At 44.2% G+C, this 20,452-nt stretch overlaps 1 protein-coding gene across 1 annotated transcript in view; it reads left to right on the forward strand.

The window, feature by feature from the left end:
- The window catches only part of LOC123748546 (WSCD family member AAEL009094-like), a gene marked incomplete in the record, with an annotated part of 94,907 nt that overhangs the window by 54,073 nt on the left and 20,382 nt on the right, over positions 1-20,452 (forward strand). The window contains 1 exon segment of the mRNA XM_069304016.1: positions 11,737-11,913. Coding sequence (XP_069160117.1) covers positions 11,767-11,913 — 147 coding nt within the window.

The raw sequence follows: 20,452 nt of genomic DNA on the forward strand, positions 1-20,452 counted from the left end.
TATCCTCATGACTCTAGCACGGTCGTGTACCACAAGCTACTGACAGTTAAGATTTGCTACCATTGCCTGCTGGTGAGCACCCACAAGAGCATGCAGACGGGCCACTTAGAGCACGACAACACAGTGAAATAGACTTTCCCACCGTATATTGTCTTCCTCCGTTTTCTATTTTGATGAAGTTTACTTATACGAGAAGAAATTAAACCAAAATTATTGGCAATGTTTTAATTGCACATAAATAGTTGAATAGGGTTTTCATTTGGTTGGAGATTTCCCTAATCCCCTCTCCCCTCATAAACCCCTCGATCCACCAATCACTTGGACTTATCCACCCTTTCCCCCATCCCCACTGCCATCCGCCCCTCTCCCCGGCACCCTCTCTCAGTTATCGGAGATGAATGCCGCCATGATCGCTTGCCATTGGCATTCTACTGATGTAGCTTCAGAGATAACTCGTTGCTTAATACATGGGGCTACAGAGACCGAGGAGCATGTAATATATGCAACATGTAAAGGACTCAGGACGATGGATGGACGGGGCGCGCTCGCCAGAGTGTCTAGGGTTGATGCCACACTTTTCGAGTTGCTGAATGTTGGTCCAGGTTGATTTTGAGGTCAGAGAGTGAGAGAGAGAGAGAGAGAGAGAGAGAGAGAGAGAGAGAGAGAGAGAGAGAGAGAGAGAGAGAGAGAGAGAGAGAGAAGGGAGGGAGGGAGGGAGGGAGGGAGAGAGATACTGTGTGAATATATATATATATATATATATATATATATATATATATATATATATATATATATATATATATATATATATATATATATATATATATGCAAACAAGCCTGAATGGTCCCCAGGACTATATACAACTGAAACCAACTCACACCACACTTCTGGGGTGTGAGTTTTCAGTTATATATATATATATATATATATATATATATATATATATATATATATATATAGGATAAAAACAAATAAAGAAGACCATATCATCTGTACCTAATTTCACTCACAATAATTTAATTAAGAGTTACTGTATAAATAAACTATTTATGTCCAAAAAAATATTTTGTCTCCAGACTACACCACTGTGGATGGAGAGACGGAATGCGTGATAACCACCAGTAAAGTAAAGAGCTCGTTAAAGTAAATAAAAATTGAACGTTAGGAAAAATTAATAAAAACATAATAAAGACTTGCCTTAGTGACTCTGTTCGGCACTGTTGGGCGTCTGCATCAGGATGAAGTTCATTTCTCCAACAAGTTCAATGAAACCCATTAGTTTCTAGCGTCTTTAACCATAAATCTACCTAACCCACTAGGGTCCAACCTCCTCCCCTTTTTTCTCCTGAATCTATCTAGCCCATATTCTAAAGCTAGTTATACTTTTTGCTTTAATGATGCTGGCCACAAGCTTGCTGATGTTACTCCATCATCTACACCGTTAACAAATGTGATGGGCAGCAAAGCCTTCAGAACAGACCAACAGAGCACACTATTGGCGGCATTTCTTTACTCTGACTTGACCTCGGTTGTAATCTAAGTGAGAACATTGCCACTAATAGCGTGGGTCTCATCATTCTTGATCAGGCTCTCGTAAGAAACATGCCAAAGGTCTAACAAAGGTCAAAATAGACAAAATCAAATTTGTTGGGGTATCGACATCCTCAAATACGCTTGTGTAGAAGGATAGTAAATTTGTGAAAAAAAAATTCACAAGAAGTTTACCAAAAAAAAGATTTCACAAAGAAAAGAATGAAAAAAAAAAATGTGTTCGTTATCAGACCTTTATGTTTCAAGGCAATTTTTTTTATTTAATTCACTTTATAGATTCAAGTAATTTTCCAACTCTCAACATAACTTGGCTTTAAATTTCCATTTTGCGTTTCTTGTTATCAGTTAGAAATGTCTTAATTCCGAATCAATGGAACTACACAAGTGTCTGAAAAATCTATTTAAATATTGTCAAATAAAATTAGTTGAATATGATGCCAGTTGGAAAATCTATTAAAATATAAGCAGAGGCATGAAAGTAACAAAGGTTCTGCATGAATCAAGATTACAATGCGGGGCTGAGGAACTGCAGTTCGACCCCTATAAGCACGTGTAGGCGAGCACACGTACATGTTAGGTAAATATTTACAAAACAACATTAAAGTTTGCCACACGCCATCCAGTCGTCAGCAGGGGATAATTTAGAAAGAAAGATTGACTTAAGTTTTCAAATAAAAAGTTGAATAAAAAGTTAAATGAAAATTGATGTGTTGAAGGATTTATTTGTTGTTTTTATAATATATCATAACTGTTGTTTTGTCAGTAAATTAAGATACAGTGATAAGAGAGATACGTAAAATATTAAATAAAATACATATATATACATACACACAGAAATCATACTAGCGTGATACATCAAATGAACAAATAATCGACAAGGGCATTGTCGGATGCCCTTATGGATTTGATTTTTACTGACTAAGACGCGCCTTAGTCGGCGCAGTAGACTAAGGTGCGTCTGGGATCATCCGGGACGTAGGTTCGAACCCTCATCACGGCTCTTGTGGATTCGTTCATATATACATGTTATATGTAATATTTGTACTAATATTATGATTTAACATGAAACAAATAATAACACCAGCCAGGTAAATTTGCTAAAAAATATATTCCAGACAACACAACAAATCTTAATAGTAAGAACATTTTTGAGCGCAGCTCTTAGTACATCAAATAAATTAACAGAATTGTTTGTACTAAATTTTATAGTGATTGTTAAAAAACAAGAAATGATAGAATGAGAACACTCCAAATAATAAATGCCGAGAAAGAAGCAGGGGAACAGCAGGAGATGAAAGACTGAGATGAAGATAGTAGAGAAACCAGATAAACTGAGTGAAAGAAGGCGGAGGAGGAGGAGGAGAACGAAAAAGAAAGAAGAAGGTGGCGGAAATTAAGTATGAGACAAGGGGAAGAGGATGAAGACAGGGGAGAACGAATGAATTAAGACAGGACAGGTGTGGACTGAGCGAGAGGGAAAGTGGGGGAGAGACGTGTGTTAAGAAGGAGAAGAGAGACAGAAAGTGAAACAAGGAGATAAATGTGATAAAATTCCGAGATTTAAGATGACCATTGTCTGAAGGAAAATCCTACATATTATTTGTGTTTACATATACCCACCATTATCTTCTGTGTGTCTCTAATATTGAGTGTATTAGCTTCTAGAGTTTAGTTTTAGCTTCCCCAAGCTTTGTCTTAGCGCCTCAAGATTTGTTTTATCTACCCAAGTATTGTTTTAGCTCCCCAAGTCTTATTTTAGCTCCCCAAGGTTTTTTTTTTATATCTCAAACATTTATTTAGCTCCTACGCATTGCAATAGCTTCATAAGCATTGCTTTAGCTCCCTAAGCTTTGTTTTAGCTCCCCAAGCTTTCTTTTATCTTCCCAAGCTTTGTTTTAGCTCCCAAGAACGGATTTAGCTCCCCACCCCAAGCTAAAATTCAATAATGTTTGCATGGTTGATGTAAAAGGTATAGAGAGCGCAAATGACTTATTCGTAGGAGGACAAGGGAGACTGTTTACAATATTACAGCTAGAAATAGATGAATGGCAGATCAAATATATTCATCAAGGAGAAATGATTGATGGGAGGTTGATATTTTCAAGTCACAGATAAAGTTATCTTATTTAAGACCATTTGGTTCACAAACATCCTATGCTAGTTCACCCTCACGGAAAATAACACAGTAATTAATGATTAAATTAATCATAAAACTAAGGTATTTTTTCTTGAAATTAGCTAATTTTTATCAATATATATTCACGCAGAATTTCCGTAAAATCCATGTTTACAATGTCACACAACATCCCACTTTGTTTAAAATCCCCTTTCTGAATGTCGCCTTCACTCCTTTGGTCGATTTCACAGAATAGTAAGATAGATGCCTCTTAAAAAAAATATTCTTAATTCGCTTACGAACCAACTTAGGCCAATATGTATTGAAAGCCTGGATCCAACCAGGGCCATCAATGACAGTGAACCAAATGTAAGGCTTAATTATTGAATGTTACACTCAGTCTTTTTTTCAAACTAAATAATCGTGGCTTTTTGTTTGAAGCTAGATCAAGGAAGCTTTTTTGAAACTAGATCAAGCAGACTTTTTTGAAAACAAGGTCATTCTAGCATTTTTTTTACTACGATATTTTGGCTTTTTCTTTTAGGTAAGTCATCCTGGCGGTTAAAGGCCAGTCACTATTTCTGACAGATTTTGAAAAAAACAAAAACACAGGAGCCGCCTCGTTGAAACCTAATACTCTCTTATCTATAACTCTACACTTCTCTTGCCAACCCAACGAGGCTCTGGTATAGAAGGTCGGCATGAACACAACAGCAAGGATGCAACGTCTGTATATTCTATTATTTTGTTGCATTTAGTATTTCTCCTGACACTTTCAGTCTCTTTTTTGGTCACTTATTCTCCTTTACAGTCAACCTTTCCTCATCTTCCCGTTCTCTCTCCTAGGTTCGTTCTCACGATTTGAAAAGATGGAATTCTGATGGGGTTTTGCCTAATCAGAAGCGTTCAAATCCACCTGACCTGTCGAGGGCGATTCAAAGATCATTAAAGCACAAAGAACTCAGAAATAGAAAGCCAGTTCAAATCACATGATTCTTCACGATCAGACTGGCAGGTGTATTGGAGGCAGAGCGGTAGGAAGGGTAGGCCGAGCTGGCAGCTCGGCAGGTCACAAGTCCGTCACAGATGCTAAAAGACTGATAACCAAAGTTAAAATTTGGAACTTGATCCCGAAACTTGGCACTGTGTAACCCATTGGAGCCAGGAAGAGTAGGCACAAAAAAGGGGAAAGAGAAAGGGGCTTCGATCAGGGAAAATGTGGGAGTCTAAATTCTCTTTTCTAGTGAGACTTTGTCCTTTCTGTGTGAAGAGAGGAGTATCATTTCTCATTTTATTTATATTATTATAATTATTATTATTATTATTATTATTATTATTATTATTATTGATATTATTACTTTATTGTGAATCCATGTAAAGTTTTCGTATTTTTAAGGTGTTCACCTTAAAAGTACGAAAATGAGTTTTGGAGAACTCCTATTTCTACTAAGCCCTGATGCTAAGAAAATAGTTAGAAGGATAGAAGCCCTAAACCAGAAAATAATAAATACAGAATATGCGGTCATATTCAATGAAACATGTTTGAAAGAAAACCTGCTGCCAGTATACACCAATATATATATATATATATATATATATATATATATATATATATATATATATATATATATATATATATATATATATATATATATATATATATATATATATATATATATATATAGATATATATATATATATTTATATATATATATATATATATATATATTATATATATATATATATATATATATAATTTGTATGGATAAATAATAATTCTAAAGAAAATCAAACTCTCACATAGGTTTGCAAAATTGAAACAAAAAATTAGTTACCTAAATGGACCTTGGACCCTAGAATTTAATCATAATTAGGAATTTCATACAAACAAATTTTAAAATATAATGAGCCTAATGGATCAATTGATAACTCCTGGCATCATTTTGTTGTCATTGAATGAATGGGATATAAATGACGGCTTGTAATCCTTATCATCTTGCTTAATGATTTCGTGATTATCGAGTTAAGCAATATGATCCATTTTCAATGCAAAATTCTTTGAATTCTCGCTCCTATAGCAACGTTTACTTATCATTAATTTCCCTCCTCTGAGGTAATAATTTGCAAAAAACCAGTGACGTCATTGGCATTGTGTACGAAAGCAGCCTTTAATCTGTTTGACATTCCTAAGGATTTCAAAGATGTTTCTTCAATCGCGAGGAATTGTATTTCTTACCTTTGGGCGTAATGGAGACTATTATGAAACTGACAAAACGGTGAAAAAAATGTTTACGAGCCGAGATGATTGTGTGTGTGTGTTTGTACTCACCTAGTTGTGCATGCGGGGATTGAGCTTTGGCTCTTTGGTCCCGCCTCTCAAATGTCAATCTACTAGTGTACAGCCACCCTGCACTCTGTGCCAGCCTCACCACCCACCCTGCACTCTGTGCCAGCCTCACCACCCACCCTGCACTCTGTGTCAGCCTCACCACCCACCCTGCACTCTGTGCCAGCCTCACCACCCACCCTGCACTCTGTGCCAGCCTCACCACCCACCCTGCACTCTGTGCCAGCCTCACCACCCACCGTGCACTCTGTGTCAGCCTCACCACCCAACCTGCACTCTGTGTCAGCCTCACCACCCACCCTGCACTCTGTGCCAGCCTCACCACCCAACCTGCACTCTGTGCCAGCCTCACCACCCACCCTGCACTCTGTGTCAGCCTCACCACCCAACCTGCACTCTGTGTCAGCCTCACCACCCACCCTGCACTCTGTGCCAGCCTCACCACCCACCCTGCACTCTGTGCCAGCCTCACCACCCACCCTGCACTCTGTGCCAGCCTCACCACCCAACCTGCACTCTGTGCCAGCCTCACCACCCACCCTGCACTCTGTGCCAGCCTCACCACCCACCCTGCACTCTGTGCCAGCCTCACCACCCACCCTGCACTCTGTGCCAGCCTCACCACCCACCGTGCACTCTGTGTCAGCCTCACCACCCAACCTGCACTCTGTGTCAGCCTCACCACCCACCCTGCACTCTGTGCCAGCCTCACCACCCAACCTGCACTCTGTGCCAGCCTCACCACCCACCCTGCACTCTGTGTCAGCCTCACCACCCAACCTGCACTCTGTGTCAGCCTCACCACCCACCCTGCACTCTGTGCCAGCCTCACCACCCACCCTGCACTCTGTGCCAGCCTCACCACCCAACCTGCACTCTGTGCCAGCCTCACCACCCAACCTGCACTCTGTGCCAGCCTCACCACCCACCCTGCACTCTGTGTCAGCCTCACCACCCAACCTGCACTCTGTGCCAGCCTCACCACCCACCCTGCACTCTGTGCCAGCCTCACCACCCACCCTGCACTCTGTGCCAGCCTCACCACCCAACCTGCACTCTGTGCCAGCCTCACCACCCACCCTGCACTCTGTGTCAGCCTCACCACCCACCCTGCACTCTGTGCCAGCCTCACCACCCACCCTGCACTCTGTGCCAGCCTCACCACCCAACCTGCACTCTGTGCCAGCCTCACCACCCAACCTGCACTCTGTGCCAGCCTCACCACCCACCCTGCACTCTGTGCCAGCCTCACCACCCACCCTGCACTCTGTGCCAGCCTCACCACCCACCCTGCACTCTGTGCCAGCCTCACCACCCACCCTGCACTCTGTGCCAGCCTCACCACCCACCCTGCACTCTGTGCCAGCCTCACCACCCACCCTGCACTCTGTGCCAGCCTCACCACCCACCCTGCACTCTGTGTCAGCCTCACCACCCACCCTGCACTCTGTGCCAGCCTCACCACCCACCCTGCACTCTGTGCCAGCCTCACCACCCACCCTGCACTCTGTGCCAGCCTCACCACCCACCCTGCACTCTGTGCCAGCCTCACCACCCACCCTGCACTCTGTGCCAGCCTCACCACCCACCCTGCACTCTGTGCCAGCCTCACCACCCACCCTGCACTCTGTGCCAGCCTCACCACCCACCCTGCACTCTGTGCCAGCCTCACCACCCAACCTGCACTCTGTGCCAGCCTCACCACCCACCCTGCACTCTGTGCCAGCCTCACCACCCACCCTGCACTCTGTGCCAGCCTCACCACCCACCCTGCACTCTGTGCCAGCCTCACCACCCACCCTGCACTCTGTGCCAGCCTCACCACCCACCCTGCACTCTGTGCCAGCCTCACCACCCACCCTGCACTCTGTGCCAGCCTCACCACCCACCGTGCACTCTGTGCCAGCCTCTCCACTTACCCTCTCACTCTGTACCAGCCTCACCACCCACCCTGCACTCTGTGTCAGCCTCACCACCCACCCTGCACTCTGTGCCAGCCTCACCACCCACCGTGCACTCTGTGCCAGCCTCACCACCCACCCTGCACTCTGTGCCAACCTCACCATCCACCCTGCACTCTGTGCCAGCCTCACCACCCACCCTCTCACTCTGTACCAGCCTCACCACCCACTATCACTGTGATACGAGAAACCGATGGTTGCAGGGGGTTGTAAGTGACACTGGTGGCACTGGCCCGGGGAACATGATGGCACATTCAGGTGTGGCGGTGCGTGAGGGCTTAAGGAGTGTGCTTGAAGCTGGCGTGTGTGTGGGGGGGGGGGGGGAGTCGTGCCCAAACAGCTCTCCATCACTCGTGTGAAGATTCACTCTCTTCTAACAATTGAAAGACGAGTTCCTTATGAGACTTGATAACTCTACAAAATAGATGTGGTTGGGTTAAGAAGGTGGTCTGAGGTAGGGACCGACAGTGTGATACTGTCTCGACAGGATTTTGTTTACATCTTCCTGCAAAGATATCTATTCAAAAAAGATATAAAAATTTCAAATTCAAAATCTAAATTTATATATGACTGCAGATCTATTTTAAAAAACGTTATTATAAGTGTAAGTGTTATTATTTTTCCAGATAGAATAAGAGGACGACTCGTAATAATTGTAATTGTCAACAGTGTAACAAAAATGTGTAGGCTAATAAAGAGGAAAATAGATGTTGTTATAGATTCAGCTACTCGGAACAAGTACCAAGTAGCACGGGCTATGGTGAGCCCGTAGTGGACTTACTTGGCACAGGACAACCCGTTCTGGCAAATTCGTATAGTCAATATTGACTTATTAACTACGTGCATAGGTGATATACTAAACATAATAGATACCCTTAAAAAGCTTCATGGAAAACACCGACCTTACCTAACCTTGTTAGTATATTAAGATAAGCATCTTATTGCTTCGTAATTACAATTATTACTTAGCCTATACCTATAATAGGTTAAGTAACAATTGTAATTACGAAGCTATAAGATGCTTATCTTAACATACTAAGAAGGTTAGGGAAGGTCGGTGTTTTCTATGAAGCTTTTTAAGGGTATCTGTTATGTTTAGTATGTCACCTATGCACGTAGTTAATAAGTCAATATTGACTATACGAATTTGCGAGAACGGGTGACACAGGATTGGGGCTGTGTGAGGAAAATAGAGAACAACAGTAATACCTGCAAGTCTATCGACATTCATATAAACATTATAAAAGACATAACGGATGACCTCTTTATTCATATGTTTTTTTATAAAGAGATATTGCATATTACGAAGCTTTTTCTAAAACGAATTAAAATGTTACTAACAATTAGAAGTGGGCACGTGAAGAAAAATCAACACACATACAATTTTAATAAATGTGTGAGAATCTAAATGTAACATGATATATACATTAATAACACTTGTTTGTCTACTTCCATCTGCTTCCCAAAGGAAGATTTGCATCGTGAAAACGTGCAAGATTTTTCTGTTACTGTGTGTGGTGGGGGCTCGGGACGGTAAATTAGGAGAGCATTAGCACGGCTCTCAGTCCTGATGCCTCGACCAGGGCCCGGCTCTGTGGGGCGAGGCCGCACTACCGTACGCCACGCCAAACGCACATTACAGTAATCGTACATAACGAAAATTGTCTACATTATCGTGCTTTTATGAGATCGTTGTCATACATCTGCCAACTTGAGTGGGGTGTGGGCCCTGCCTTGCCTGATGTACGACGGTGTCTGGCTTACTTCTCGACTCAAATCACACTTTTCATCGTTTTTCAAACTTTTTCTCATTGGCTTTAATTTGTTTGCTGTCAGAAAATAGTAATAACAGAGAATCTGAGAAAGCTGAATGAATCAGCAGGATGGTTAGCCTTACCTTGAGGTGTTTCCGGGGCTTAGCGTCCCCGCGGCCCGGTCGTCGACTAGGCCTCCTGGTTGCTGGACTGGTCAACCAGGCTGTTGGAAGCGGCTGCTCGCAGCCTCACGTATGAATCACAGCCTGGTTGATCAGGTTAGGTTAAGTTAGTTTAGATTTCATTAACAACATAATTTTAAAAGCTTTTCCGGTTTGTACAGTTTCAGTAATACAAGGGTCATCTTTCTATTAGTCCATCACGGCCATATTTGTACCGTCGACCACATCAGTACTATAACGACTCTCATTGTAGGAGGAAGGACTGGAATTTGCAGTCATACAAATGAGCTCTTCAGATTCTGTGACGATTTTGCCTTAAAGCAAAAAATACCAGGGGTCAGATTCACGAAGCGGTTACGCAAGTACTTACGAACGTGTACATCTTTCCTCAATCTTTGACGGCTTTGGTTACATTTATTAAACAGTTTACAAGTATGAAAACTTCCCAATCAACTGTTGTTATTGTTATAAACAGCCTCCAGGTGCTTCGGAGTTCCTTAACTGTTTGATAATTGTAAACAAAGCCGCTAAAGATTGAACAAAAATGTACAGGTTCGTAAGTGCTTGCGTAACTGCTTCGTGAATCTGGCCCCAGACCCACTCAACACACGAACACACATACAAAAAAAATGGATAATGTTCACGAATATAAATTAATTAGACACCACATTATTTTCATAACTTGAATTATATTACACATACTTGTATACTTTACTCTATACCTATACACATACTTTATACCTGATCAACCAGGCTGTGACTCATACGTCAGGCTGCGAGCAGCCGCGTCCAACAGCCTTGTTGACCAGTCCAGCAACCAGGAGGCCTGGTCGACGACCGGGCCGCGGGGACACTAAGCCCCAGAAGCACCTCAAGGTAACCTCAAGGTTGTGTTAGTGTAGCATCGTGCCACATTGTAGCTGCTCTCCTTACGATTGGGCTGTCCCAGCTGGATTGCTCATGAGCTTTAGATGGGTTGCGTCGGAGTGCTGGAGCTGCGAGAGACTCCCCCGTGGTGGAGCGATGGAACAAACTAGAGGCCGCGTGCCCCTACCTAGTTACTCAGGTAATCAGGGTAGGATTTTCCTTACCAGGTCGTCAGATGCCGAGGAGGAAGGGAACGGAACTATCAGGGGGAAAGCGCCAAGTCATTACAACTATATAGCACTGGGAAGGGGTAAGGATAAGGATTTGGGATGGGACGGGGGGAAGGAATGGTACCTAACCACTTGGACGGTCGGGGATTGAACGCCGACCTGCAAGAAGCGAGACCGTGAAGTGTGACGTGTACATGTGCTCTCAGGTACACGACCACACGACGTAACTCTAGCTATTTGTCTGGTGTTACCTTACCTTGCGGTTATCTTGCGATGACTGCGGAGCTCAACGTCCCCGCGGCCCGGTCCTCGACCAGGCCTCATTGCTCCTGGACTGGTCAACACCCTGATCATTATTACACATTATTACTCACCACTCATCATTACCTTGATGCAACATTGTAACAACGTTGTGTGTAGGTGTTGATCTGCTGATAAATCTGTTAAACTTCCCTATTTCATGTTTATAAAACCATGCCCTCATGTCAGACATTTCATAATTTAATGTTTTTTAATATATAATTGCTACAGCTAACAAGATACGTCCATGCATGCAACTATGTGTCCTGCAGTAAACCATTTTGAACTTTATGTGCAATTTTAACGTCATATAATTAACATCGATTTAATTAGTAGGTTAGGAGCCATTTTCATCAGCGGCTCATATTACGGCAGTCCTTTATCCTGTGTCTTGATTAGTAAATATTGTTGTCTGTCTGTTGTGTAGATGTGGGCGGCGGGCGGGTGGTAGTGGAGGATGCGACGGTGGTGGCGGTGGGCGGCGTGCGCGGGCGGATGGGTGGCCCTCACCTACACCTTCTTCCTGGGCTTCGTCACCATCGTGTCCCTCACTGATCCCGCCCTCATGCGCACTTACCAGCCCACCCCGGACAACATGGCAGCGGTACGTATACCTCACAAGGAATACCAAAACATATCCCCCGAGGGGAGACTTTTACACTGTAAACCAGCACTCTTGAAACCACCAAACCCACCCTAGCAACTCCCAACCCACCCCCAGCAACCACGAGCCAACCCCAGCAACCACGAGCCACCCCCAGCAACCACGAGCCAACCCCACCAACCACGAGCCACCCCCACCAACCCACCTCAGAACCCTTTCCTCAGGAACTGACAACCATAGCAATAGTCTCTTGAGATACAACGTTTGAATGATGGAGTCACCGAGAGGGACTCTCCGCCAGCTGCCCTCATGACGCGCCTCTCACACCTCTTAAGAGTTACAAGAGTGCGTCGCTCCCTCCTGTGTTACCAGTGCTTGCAAGCATCACAACTTATAACACGCCGAATGATTTTTTGTTTGGGGGAGGGGGGTACCTAGACCTTACCTGGAGAGGGTCTCAGGAGTTTTTCCACTCCCCGATCCTTGCTTAAAGCCAAGTTCGACTTGTGATAAGTTGATCCAACAAGCTGTTGTTACTTGCACCTGTCCGAAGCCCCACATATCCACTACAGCCCGGTTGGTCTGGTACTTCTTGCAAGAACTTATCTAATTGGTTCTTGAGGAAGTCCACCTTTGGTCCGTCAATATTTCTAATGCTTGCTGATAGAGTATTGATCAGCTGTGGACCTCTGATGTTCAGACAGTGTTCTCTGATTGTGCCTACGGCACCTCTGATCCTCACTGGTTCTTTTCTACATTACCTTCCGTATCTTTCGCTCCAGTACGTTGTTACTGGAGAGGGTATTACAGACTGAAGAGAGCATATAAGAAAATATTTGTTGTGTAGAACGGTATCGAGTTACAGTAAAATATTTGGTATTATCGTGATACTTTGTCGTTGTCTTGATTTGTGGCAAATAATTTTGTGTAGGCTCAGCGGCAAAAAATCAATAGTTTTGCTGGATTTTACATCACAGACAAGTGGCTCTGTTGCTCAAGCCGAAAGAAATGTGGAAGACGTCACCCCAAATGACCACTGATAAGCCTCAAGTCTTATCAGATGATCATAATAATATTCATAATAATTATTTTAACATATACCGAAGATCGTGATACAGTAGTTAACTGTTACAATGTACATTAAATAAAGGCACTAATACGTAAAGTGCCTCACACTACTCCTCCCTCTCTTCACAAAGTCCTCCACGTTCCCCCCTCCGCTCTCCCCCACTCTTGTATGCAGTTTTACACAGACGAAGAATATCAATCGATAAAGGGAACGCTGAATTCCTTGTTACAATAGTATTACCGCCTGTGACTTGGCCCCACCGCTTGGTAATGATGCGAGTGTGTGCTGCACAGGTTGTTACATCCGTCTTTACACTGTTTTTTTTTTTTTTATTTTTACATGCAGAGCATGCAAATTAAATACAATAAAAATACAGAATACATAAAGGAAAACAATAGACCACCGGCCAGAAGGGCCGACAGCATAGCACAACAAAACAGCATAGCACAACAAAACACATACACAAGAAAAACATGAAAAATACAGCATACATCAAAGCACAAAACAGAATACAATGGCAATCCAACAATCACAATACAAAACAACACCTCCAGAAAAACAAAACATACAACAAGAGGCATAGCAGGAAACAGAACAGTGTAAACACAAAACTGTGCAAACACGTACAACAGGTAAAGCAACATAAAATCAATACATTAATAAAAAAAAACACACACACCAAGCCATCCGCCCCGTAAACAAAAGGCGAGGCCAAAATAAACAATAACAATAAACACGCACACCTGAAAACAAATGAGGCATAAACGCAACAACTAGCCTGAAGGACCAAGAATGCAACAACAAAGTACATCAAGAAACAAACAAATTAATACACAACCATACAAAGTCACTAAACACCGGCCTGAAGGGCCGACAACAAAAACACAAGAAAACAAAAGAAAAAATACAACAAAACATCATAACACCACACCAAACACACAGCAAGCACACAGACTACAAAAAGATCTCATACTTGTCCGGCCACTCGTCCGCCGGGAAACGAATACAATACGCCTCCCAAAGTAGCATAATGTCCTCCGAAACATGGTCACTATTGAGCGTACGAAGATCAGGCATTAACTCTGGCACACCTACAATAAAACACTTAGCCCGACGACTCCAGATGGTAGAAGGGCACCACGGATCAGGACGCACACGGTCAACAATATCAAAACTCAACGGATGGTCAGCATCATTCGCCACTCCGGAGGCCAAGATGAGACGGAGAGGCACCTTCCCATGAGGCCGGGCAATGGGCAGCACACTGGGAGCCTCCTCAGCTGCCTCACAGGGCCCCGCGTCAACCACCGAACGTTGCATCTGCTGGGACCCCCCACGCTTGGCATCCTTCTTCAGCACCAGCTTGATGCCTCGGCTCGCACCAGGATCCACACCATCCACGCCCGTAGGAGCAACCACCTCCCACTGCGGAGAACCTTCTGCAGGAGAAAGAACAGGAGGTAAAGTAGACGCACAAACATCGTCAACAGCAGACACATGGACATCAGCCACCACCAGCGTCGTAGAGCACGAGGCACCCGGAATCGCCACACCATCCCCCGAAGCTCCACCCGCGTCGTAGTCCTCCATATCAGCCCAAGCAGTAGAAGAGCGCCTAGAACGCTTGGGCACTGGCCGCACATCCTCACAGCCGGAGGCTGACCCAGAACCACGGCCCTCACGAACCGGGCGAACCAACGCCCGTCGCAGTACTGCAGCAGCCTCAACCACATGGGGAACCGGGCCGCACACAACAGGATGCTCCGCAGCCCCCCCAACACCCAGCACAGCCGGAACACCTGGCGAGGGTGCAGGACCAGGCTCAGCAGCAGGAGTCGAGGAAGACGCAGACGCACTCGGCTGAGGGGCAACAAGCACCGGGGGCATGTCGGGTGACGCAGGAGGGGCCGCATCAGCAGCGACTGGGACCTGCTCCACTTCATCTCCGGAATCCACGCCCTGAGGGAGCGGCGGGAAATCCTCCTCCCGGAATAAGTTAACGGGCGCAGCAGGTGTCTCAGAGCACCCGGCAGCCTGATGCCCCAACTGGCCACACCGGAAACAAGTACGGGGCTGCCGGGCATAGTACACCCGAACGTAGTAGCCCAGCAGCCGGACAGAAGATGGGATATCCGACCGCAGGCGCATACCTAATGTACGGACGTTCGTCTGCTTCCCAGCATACTTCCCCGAGGACAGCTTGTTCACCCGCACACTGATGACTACACCATACCTCCCGAAGAAGCGCCGGAGAAGGTCTTCAGGGAACTCCAGGGGCGCACCGTGCACACTGACATATGTCAGGGCACCACTTCGGTCCGAGATCGTAACGGAGCCGGCGCCATCCGGCAACTGCAATGAACGCCCCTCGTTCCGCCGGAGGAAATCCCGATACTCCTCCTCCCCCACGAACTTGACAATCACCCGGTGGGCCGTAACAAGCTCAACGCCATACACAGCTTCCACCGGAACACGAAGCATGTCACACATAACTAACTCAACGGCCGGATAACCAGCCTTACACGTGAATTCCAGGCCCACGGAATTTACCCGCAACACAGGAGGAATGACCAGGCCCCCCATGTCAAAACGGCCACGTCAGCACGCAGCCAGGCAGGCAACAACACTCTCCGTCTTTACACTGTGGTTGTGTAGTTGTGAGGTACAGTTAGGAGTATAACTTGCTGATCGGTTAGTAACACTTGTGATGGCCTCAATAACCACGCACAGTCGCTCCTCATTCTTCGTCCAGTTAAGGGCTTTGGAGTTAGTTATCCATTCACCCGTCGGGGATTTTACCTAGCGGTCAATAGATGTTCAAAATGGTCAGTATTTTACATAAATAATGTCTTCAACTGTTTAGATTAGCACCTTACGCTTAATTATCTTTCAGTGAATGCATATTATTGTGTTTATTATGTAATTCCCCGAACTTTAAACTCTGCTGACACATTTGCAACATTGTATGGTTGAAGGCTTTGAGTGCATCATCCTCTCTTGTATTACTGTATGATATTGAGAATATGCAACCACGTTCCTGTACCTGCCAGGAGGTACAGCTATGTTGTTGTTGTTGTTTTAGATTCAGCTACTCGGTTACGGCGGGCTATTCAAGCCACCTTTTGAGTGGCTTAATCTTCCAATCAGCTACTGGGAACAAAAAGTTCCAAGCAGCACGGGCTATGGTGAGCCCGTCGTACTTACCGGCACAGGATATGTGCGAGGTACGACTAAACCTTTCATGACTTAAGGGGAGACACGTTGAACAGAGGACCACACGTTGAACAGAGGACCACTTGAACCTGCAGCCACCTCACCTCTTGCAGGTTCATCCTCTCCACTCTTATCAACCATAGTGCAGGTTAGGCGCCATTTTTTTTAAATGAAGCGGCGCTATATCTTTCATATTTGAGGTACAAAATTAGAAACCTGGTGAACTACATCACTATGGTCTAGTTTGTAGTGAGATAGGGGATGGTGTGGGCAGGGAGGATGGGGGGGGGGCGCGGCCGTCCTCTGCGGCTTCAGCATCCAGAGAGGCGAGGGGACTCATCTAGAGAGAACTGGGGAAAGGGATGTCAAATAGAGAAGTTGGGGAAGGAAGATTATCCACAATGAGTGGGGGGAGTGGGAAGTCATCCATAGCCCCCACACACACATCAGAGGGGTCAGCCTCTACATCAAAGACACACTCATCTGTACTGAGCTGCTAAACACCTCAAATGATATGGTGGAAGTGCTGATAATCAAAATAGAGATTTTAAATGTAGTTATTGTCCTCGTATATAAGTCACCGGAGGCAAACCCTCAGCAGTTTAAAGACCAACTAATGAAAATAGAACACTGCTTGGAAAACCTCACAAATCCAGCTCCGAACATCATCCTGCTTGGGGACTTTAACCTACGGCACCTGAAATGGAAGCACCTGGCTAATACAGTAATATCAGAAAGAATACCAGGAAGTAGCCTAAATGAACAGGCACATGCAAATGACCTGCTACGGATGTGCGACAGGTTTGCCTTAAACCAGCAAATAGTAGAACCAACTAGGAAGGAGAACACGCTGGACCTCATTTTCACTAATAATGATGAATTGATCAGGAACATAATGATTACAAATACCTGTTACTCAGATCACAACTTAATTGAAGTTATGACAACCATGGGGAGTAGACCTTCAAAACCAGTCCAGATTCACAGTGGAGGAGATTTCAGCAAATTCAACTTCAATAATAAACAGATAAACTGGGAGCAAATAAACCAGGACTTCACAGAAATAAACTGGGAAGAACAGCTAGAAAATGCAAACCTGAACCAGTGCCTGGAAAAAATAAGCTCAGTAGCACTAGAAATATGTTCAAACCGCATACCTCTAAGAAAAAAGAGGAAGAGATGCAGATTGGAACGGGAACGTCGTTCCCTATATAGGCGAAGAAAACGAATCGCGGAACAACTTGAGAGTCGCACCCTATCTCAAGAACGGCGAAGAAGGTTAGGTAGAGAAATAGAAACAATTGAACGGAAGCTACAAGAATCATACAAAACCCAGGAGAGGCAAAGAGAGCAAAAGGCCATCAGTGAAATAGAAAGAAATCCGAAATATTTTTTCTCCTATGCAAAATCAAGATCAAAAACCACATCTAGTATCGGGCCCCTGCGAAAGGGAGATGGAACTTTCACCGATGACAACAAAGAAATGAGCGAGCTACTGAGGACGCAGTACGACTCTGTTTTCAGCGAGCCATTAAACACACTAAAGATTGATAACCCAAATGAATTTTTCATGGATACGATACCAACATCAAATCATATATCAGACGTCACCCTATCCCCACTGGATTTTGAAGAAGCCATAAACAGTATGCCTATGCACTCTGCACCAGGCCCGGATTCTTGGAACTCCATATTCATAAAGAACTGTAAAAAAACACTATCGCAGGCCCTCCACATTCTGTGGAGACAAAGCCTAGATACTGGCGTTATTCCTGATATACTAAAAACAGCAGAGATAGCACCACTTCATAAAGGAGGAAATAAGGCAGAGGCAAAAAATTACAGACCGATAGCGCTAACATCGCACATCATAAAAATTTTTGAGAGAGTGCTAAGAAGTAAAATCACAAAATACATGGAATCACAGCAACTCCATAACCCTGGACAACATGGTTTCAGAACAGGGCGCTCTTGCCTGTCGCAGTTGCTGGACCACTATGATATGGCATTAGATGCTATGGAAGACAAACATAACGCGGATGTAATTTACACAGATTTCGCAAAAGCTTTTGATAAATGTGACCATGGTGTTATTGCACATAAAATGCGTTCAAAAGGAATTACCGGAAAAATAGGCAGATGGATCTACAATTTCCTGACCAACAGAACCCAATGTGTAATAGTCAACAAAATAAAATCCAGCCCATCAACCGTGAAGAGCTCAGTCCCCCAGGGTAGTGTGCTTGCTCCAGTACTTTTTCTCATCCTCATTTCGGACATAGACAAGAACACAACCTATAGCACTGTATCATCCTTTGCAGATGACACTAGGATCTTCATGAGAGTAGGCAACATAGAGGACACGGCGAACCTCCAGTCAGATGTAGATCAGGTCTTTCTATGGGCTACAGAAAATAATATGGTGTTTAACGAAGATAAGTTCCAGCTCATGCGCTATGGAAAAAATGAAAATATAAAAACGGAAACCACGTACAAAACTCAGGCAAATCATAACATAGAACGAAAAGGCAATGTAAAGGATCTGGGTGTACTCATGTCGGAAGACCTTACCTTTAAAGAACACAATAAAGTAGCCATCACAACTGCAAGAAAAATGACAGGTTGGATAACAAGAACTTTTCACACTTGAGATGCTATACCGATGATGATACTTTTCAAAACGCTTGTGCTCTCTAGAGTGGAGTACTGCTGCACAATGACAGCACCTTTCAAAGCTGGAGAAATTACTGAACTGGAGAGCGTGCAGAGATCCTTTACTGCTAGAATCCACTCAGTAAAACATCTAAACTATTGGGACCGACTAAAGAGCCTAAATCTGTACTCCCTTGAGCGCAGGCGGGAGAGGTACATAATAATTTACACGTGGAAAATATTAGAGGGGCTGGTCCCAAACCTGCACACAGAAATAACATCACATGAGACCAGAAGACATGGCAGGATGTGCAGAATACCCCCGTTGAAAAACAGAGGTGCAACTAGTACTCTGAGAGAGAACTCTATCAACATCAGAGGTCCGAGACTGTTCAACACGCTTCCACTACACATAAGGGGCATAACTGGCCGACCCCTCACAGTGTTCAAGAGAGAACTGGATAAGCACCTCCAAAGGATACCTGATCAACCAGGCTGTGACTCGTACGTCAGGCTGCGAGCAGCTGCGTCCAACAGCCTGGTTGATCAGTCCGGCAACCAGGAGGCCTGGTCGACGACCGGGCCGCGGGGACGGTAAGCCCCGGAAGCACCTCAAGGTAAGGTATCTTTCCTAAGTCTCCTCATCACAAACACTCTCCTCCCCCCTTCTCCACCGACACACGCCCCTCCCACAATGCTGTAACCATTTTCACAACACACTATCTCAATCACTAACCCAAAGGTTACACCCAGTGTAATCACCTCTGTCAATTCATATTGTAGTTATTTGTTGATATAAAACCTTGCCACAATGTACCTTTTCACCTTTTTACCTGATATGTTAGATTAAGGACCTGCCCAAACCCCTATTCGTGTTTGTGGTTTTGCATGAATGTAAAAATACCAATCTTATATACTCTCACCCGCTCATTGTCATCATTCCGTGCTCTGGCATGTTCCAAGTTAGTGGCAAAACTAGCTGGTGTATATCACATTCCTGTCGTGCCTTTCAAATTGTATGTCAAAGAATTTGCAATAACCCATATTTGTTTCAGACATTCACTGCCAGTTGCAGGGTTCCTTCACTGTCTGTGGAAAGTCACCAGCTTTGAAAGTCACCAATGATATATGTGCAAATATATCATTCTTTTTCCCAGACTTGGACTCTTACAAATTAGTTATTTAGGTTTTATAAGTAGGAGACAAAGAAAAGCTATATAAATTCTCAAACTACTACAAAATTTCTAACAAAGGAAAAAATTAAAGAAAGGGAAAAATGTGAAATATTTATTTATATATGCAGAGCAAATAAAAAACAACTGCTAGTTTTGTTTCACAATTAATTTAATTAAGTGGCAGTCTGTATGTTGTGCCTAATAGCCAGAACTGCACTACATGGCCAAGTATGAAAGGTCCGATGTGCATAACAGGCCGAATGGTTTTCGTTATTTTCAAATATTTATTTCCAGATTGGTTCTTTTCTAACAATAATACATTTTATTAGGAACATGAATTACCGACCTAGTTATGTTAGATTATGGAAGGTTTGGATAGGTTAGGTTTGATCAAATTTCTATGTTAGTTTTGACTCACCAAAATTACAAT

This window comes from Procambarus clarkii, chromosome 51 (genome assembly GCF_040958095.1).
Source record: "Procambarus clarkii isolate CNS0578487 chromosome 51, FALCON_Pclarkii_2.0, whole genome shotgun sequence".
In the NCBI taxonomy this organism is placed as follows: Eukaryota; Metazoa; Arthropoda; class Malacostraca; order Decapoda; family Cambaridae; genus Procambarus; species Procambarus clarkii.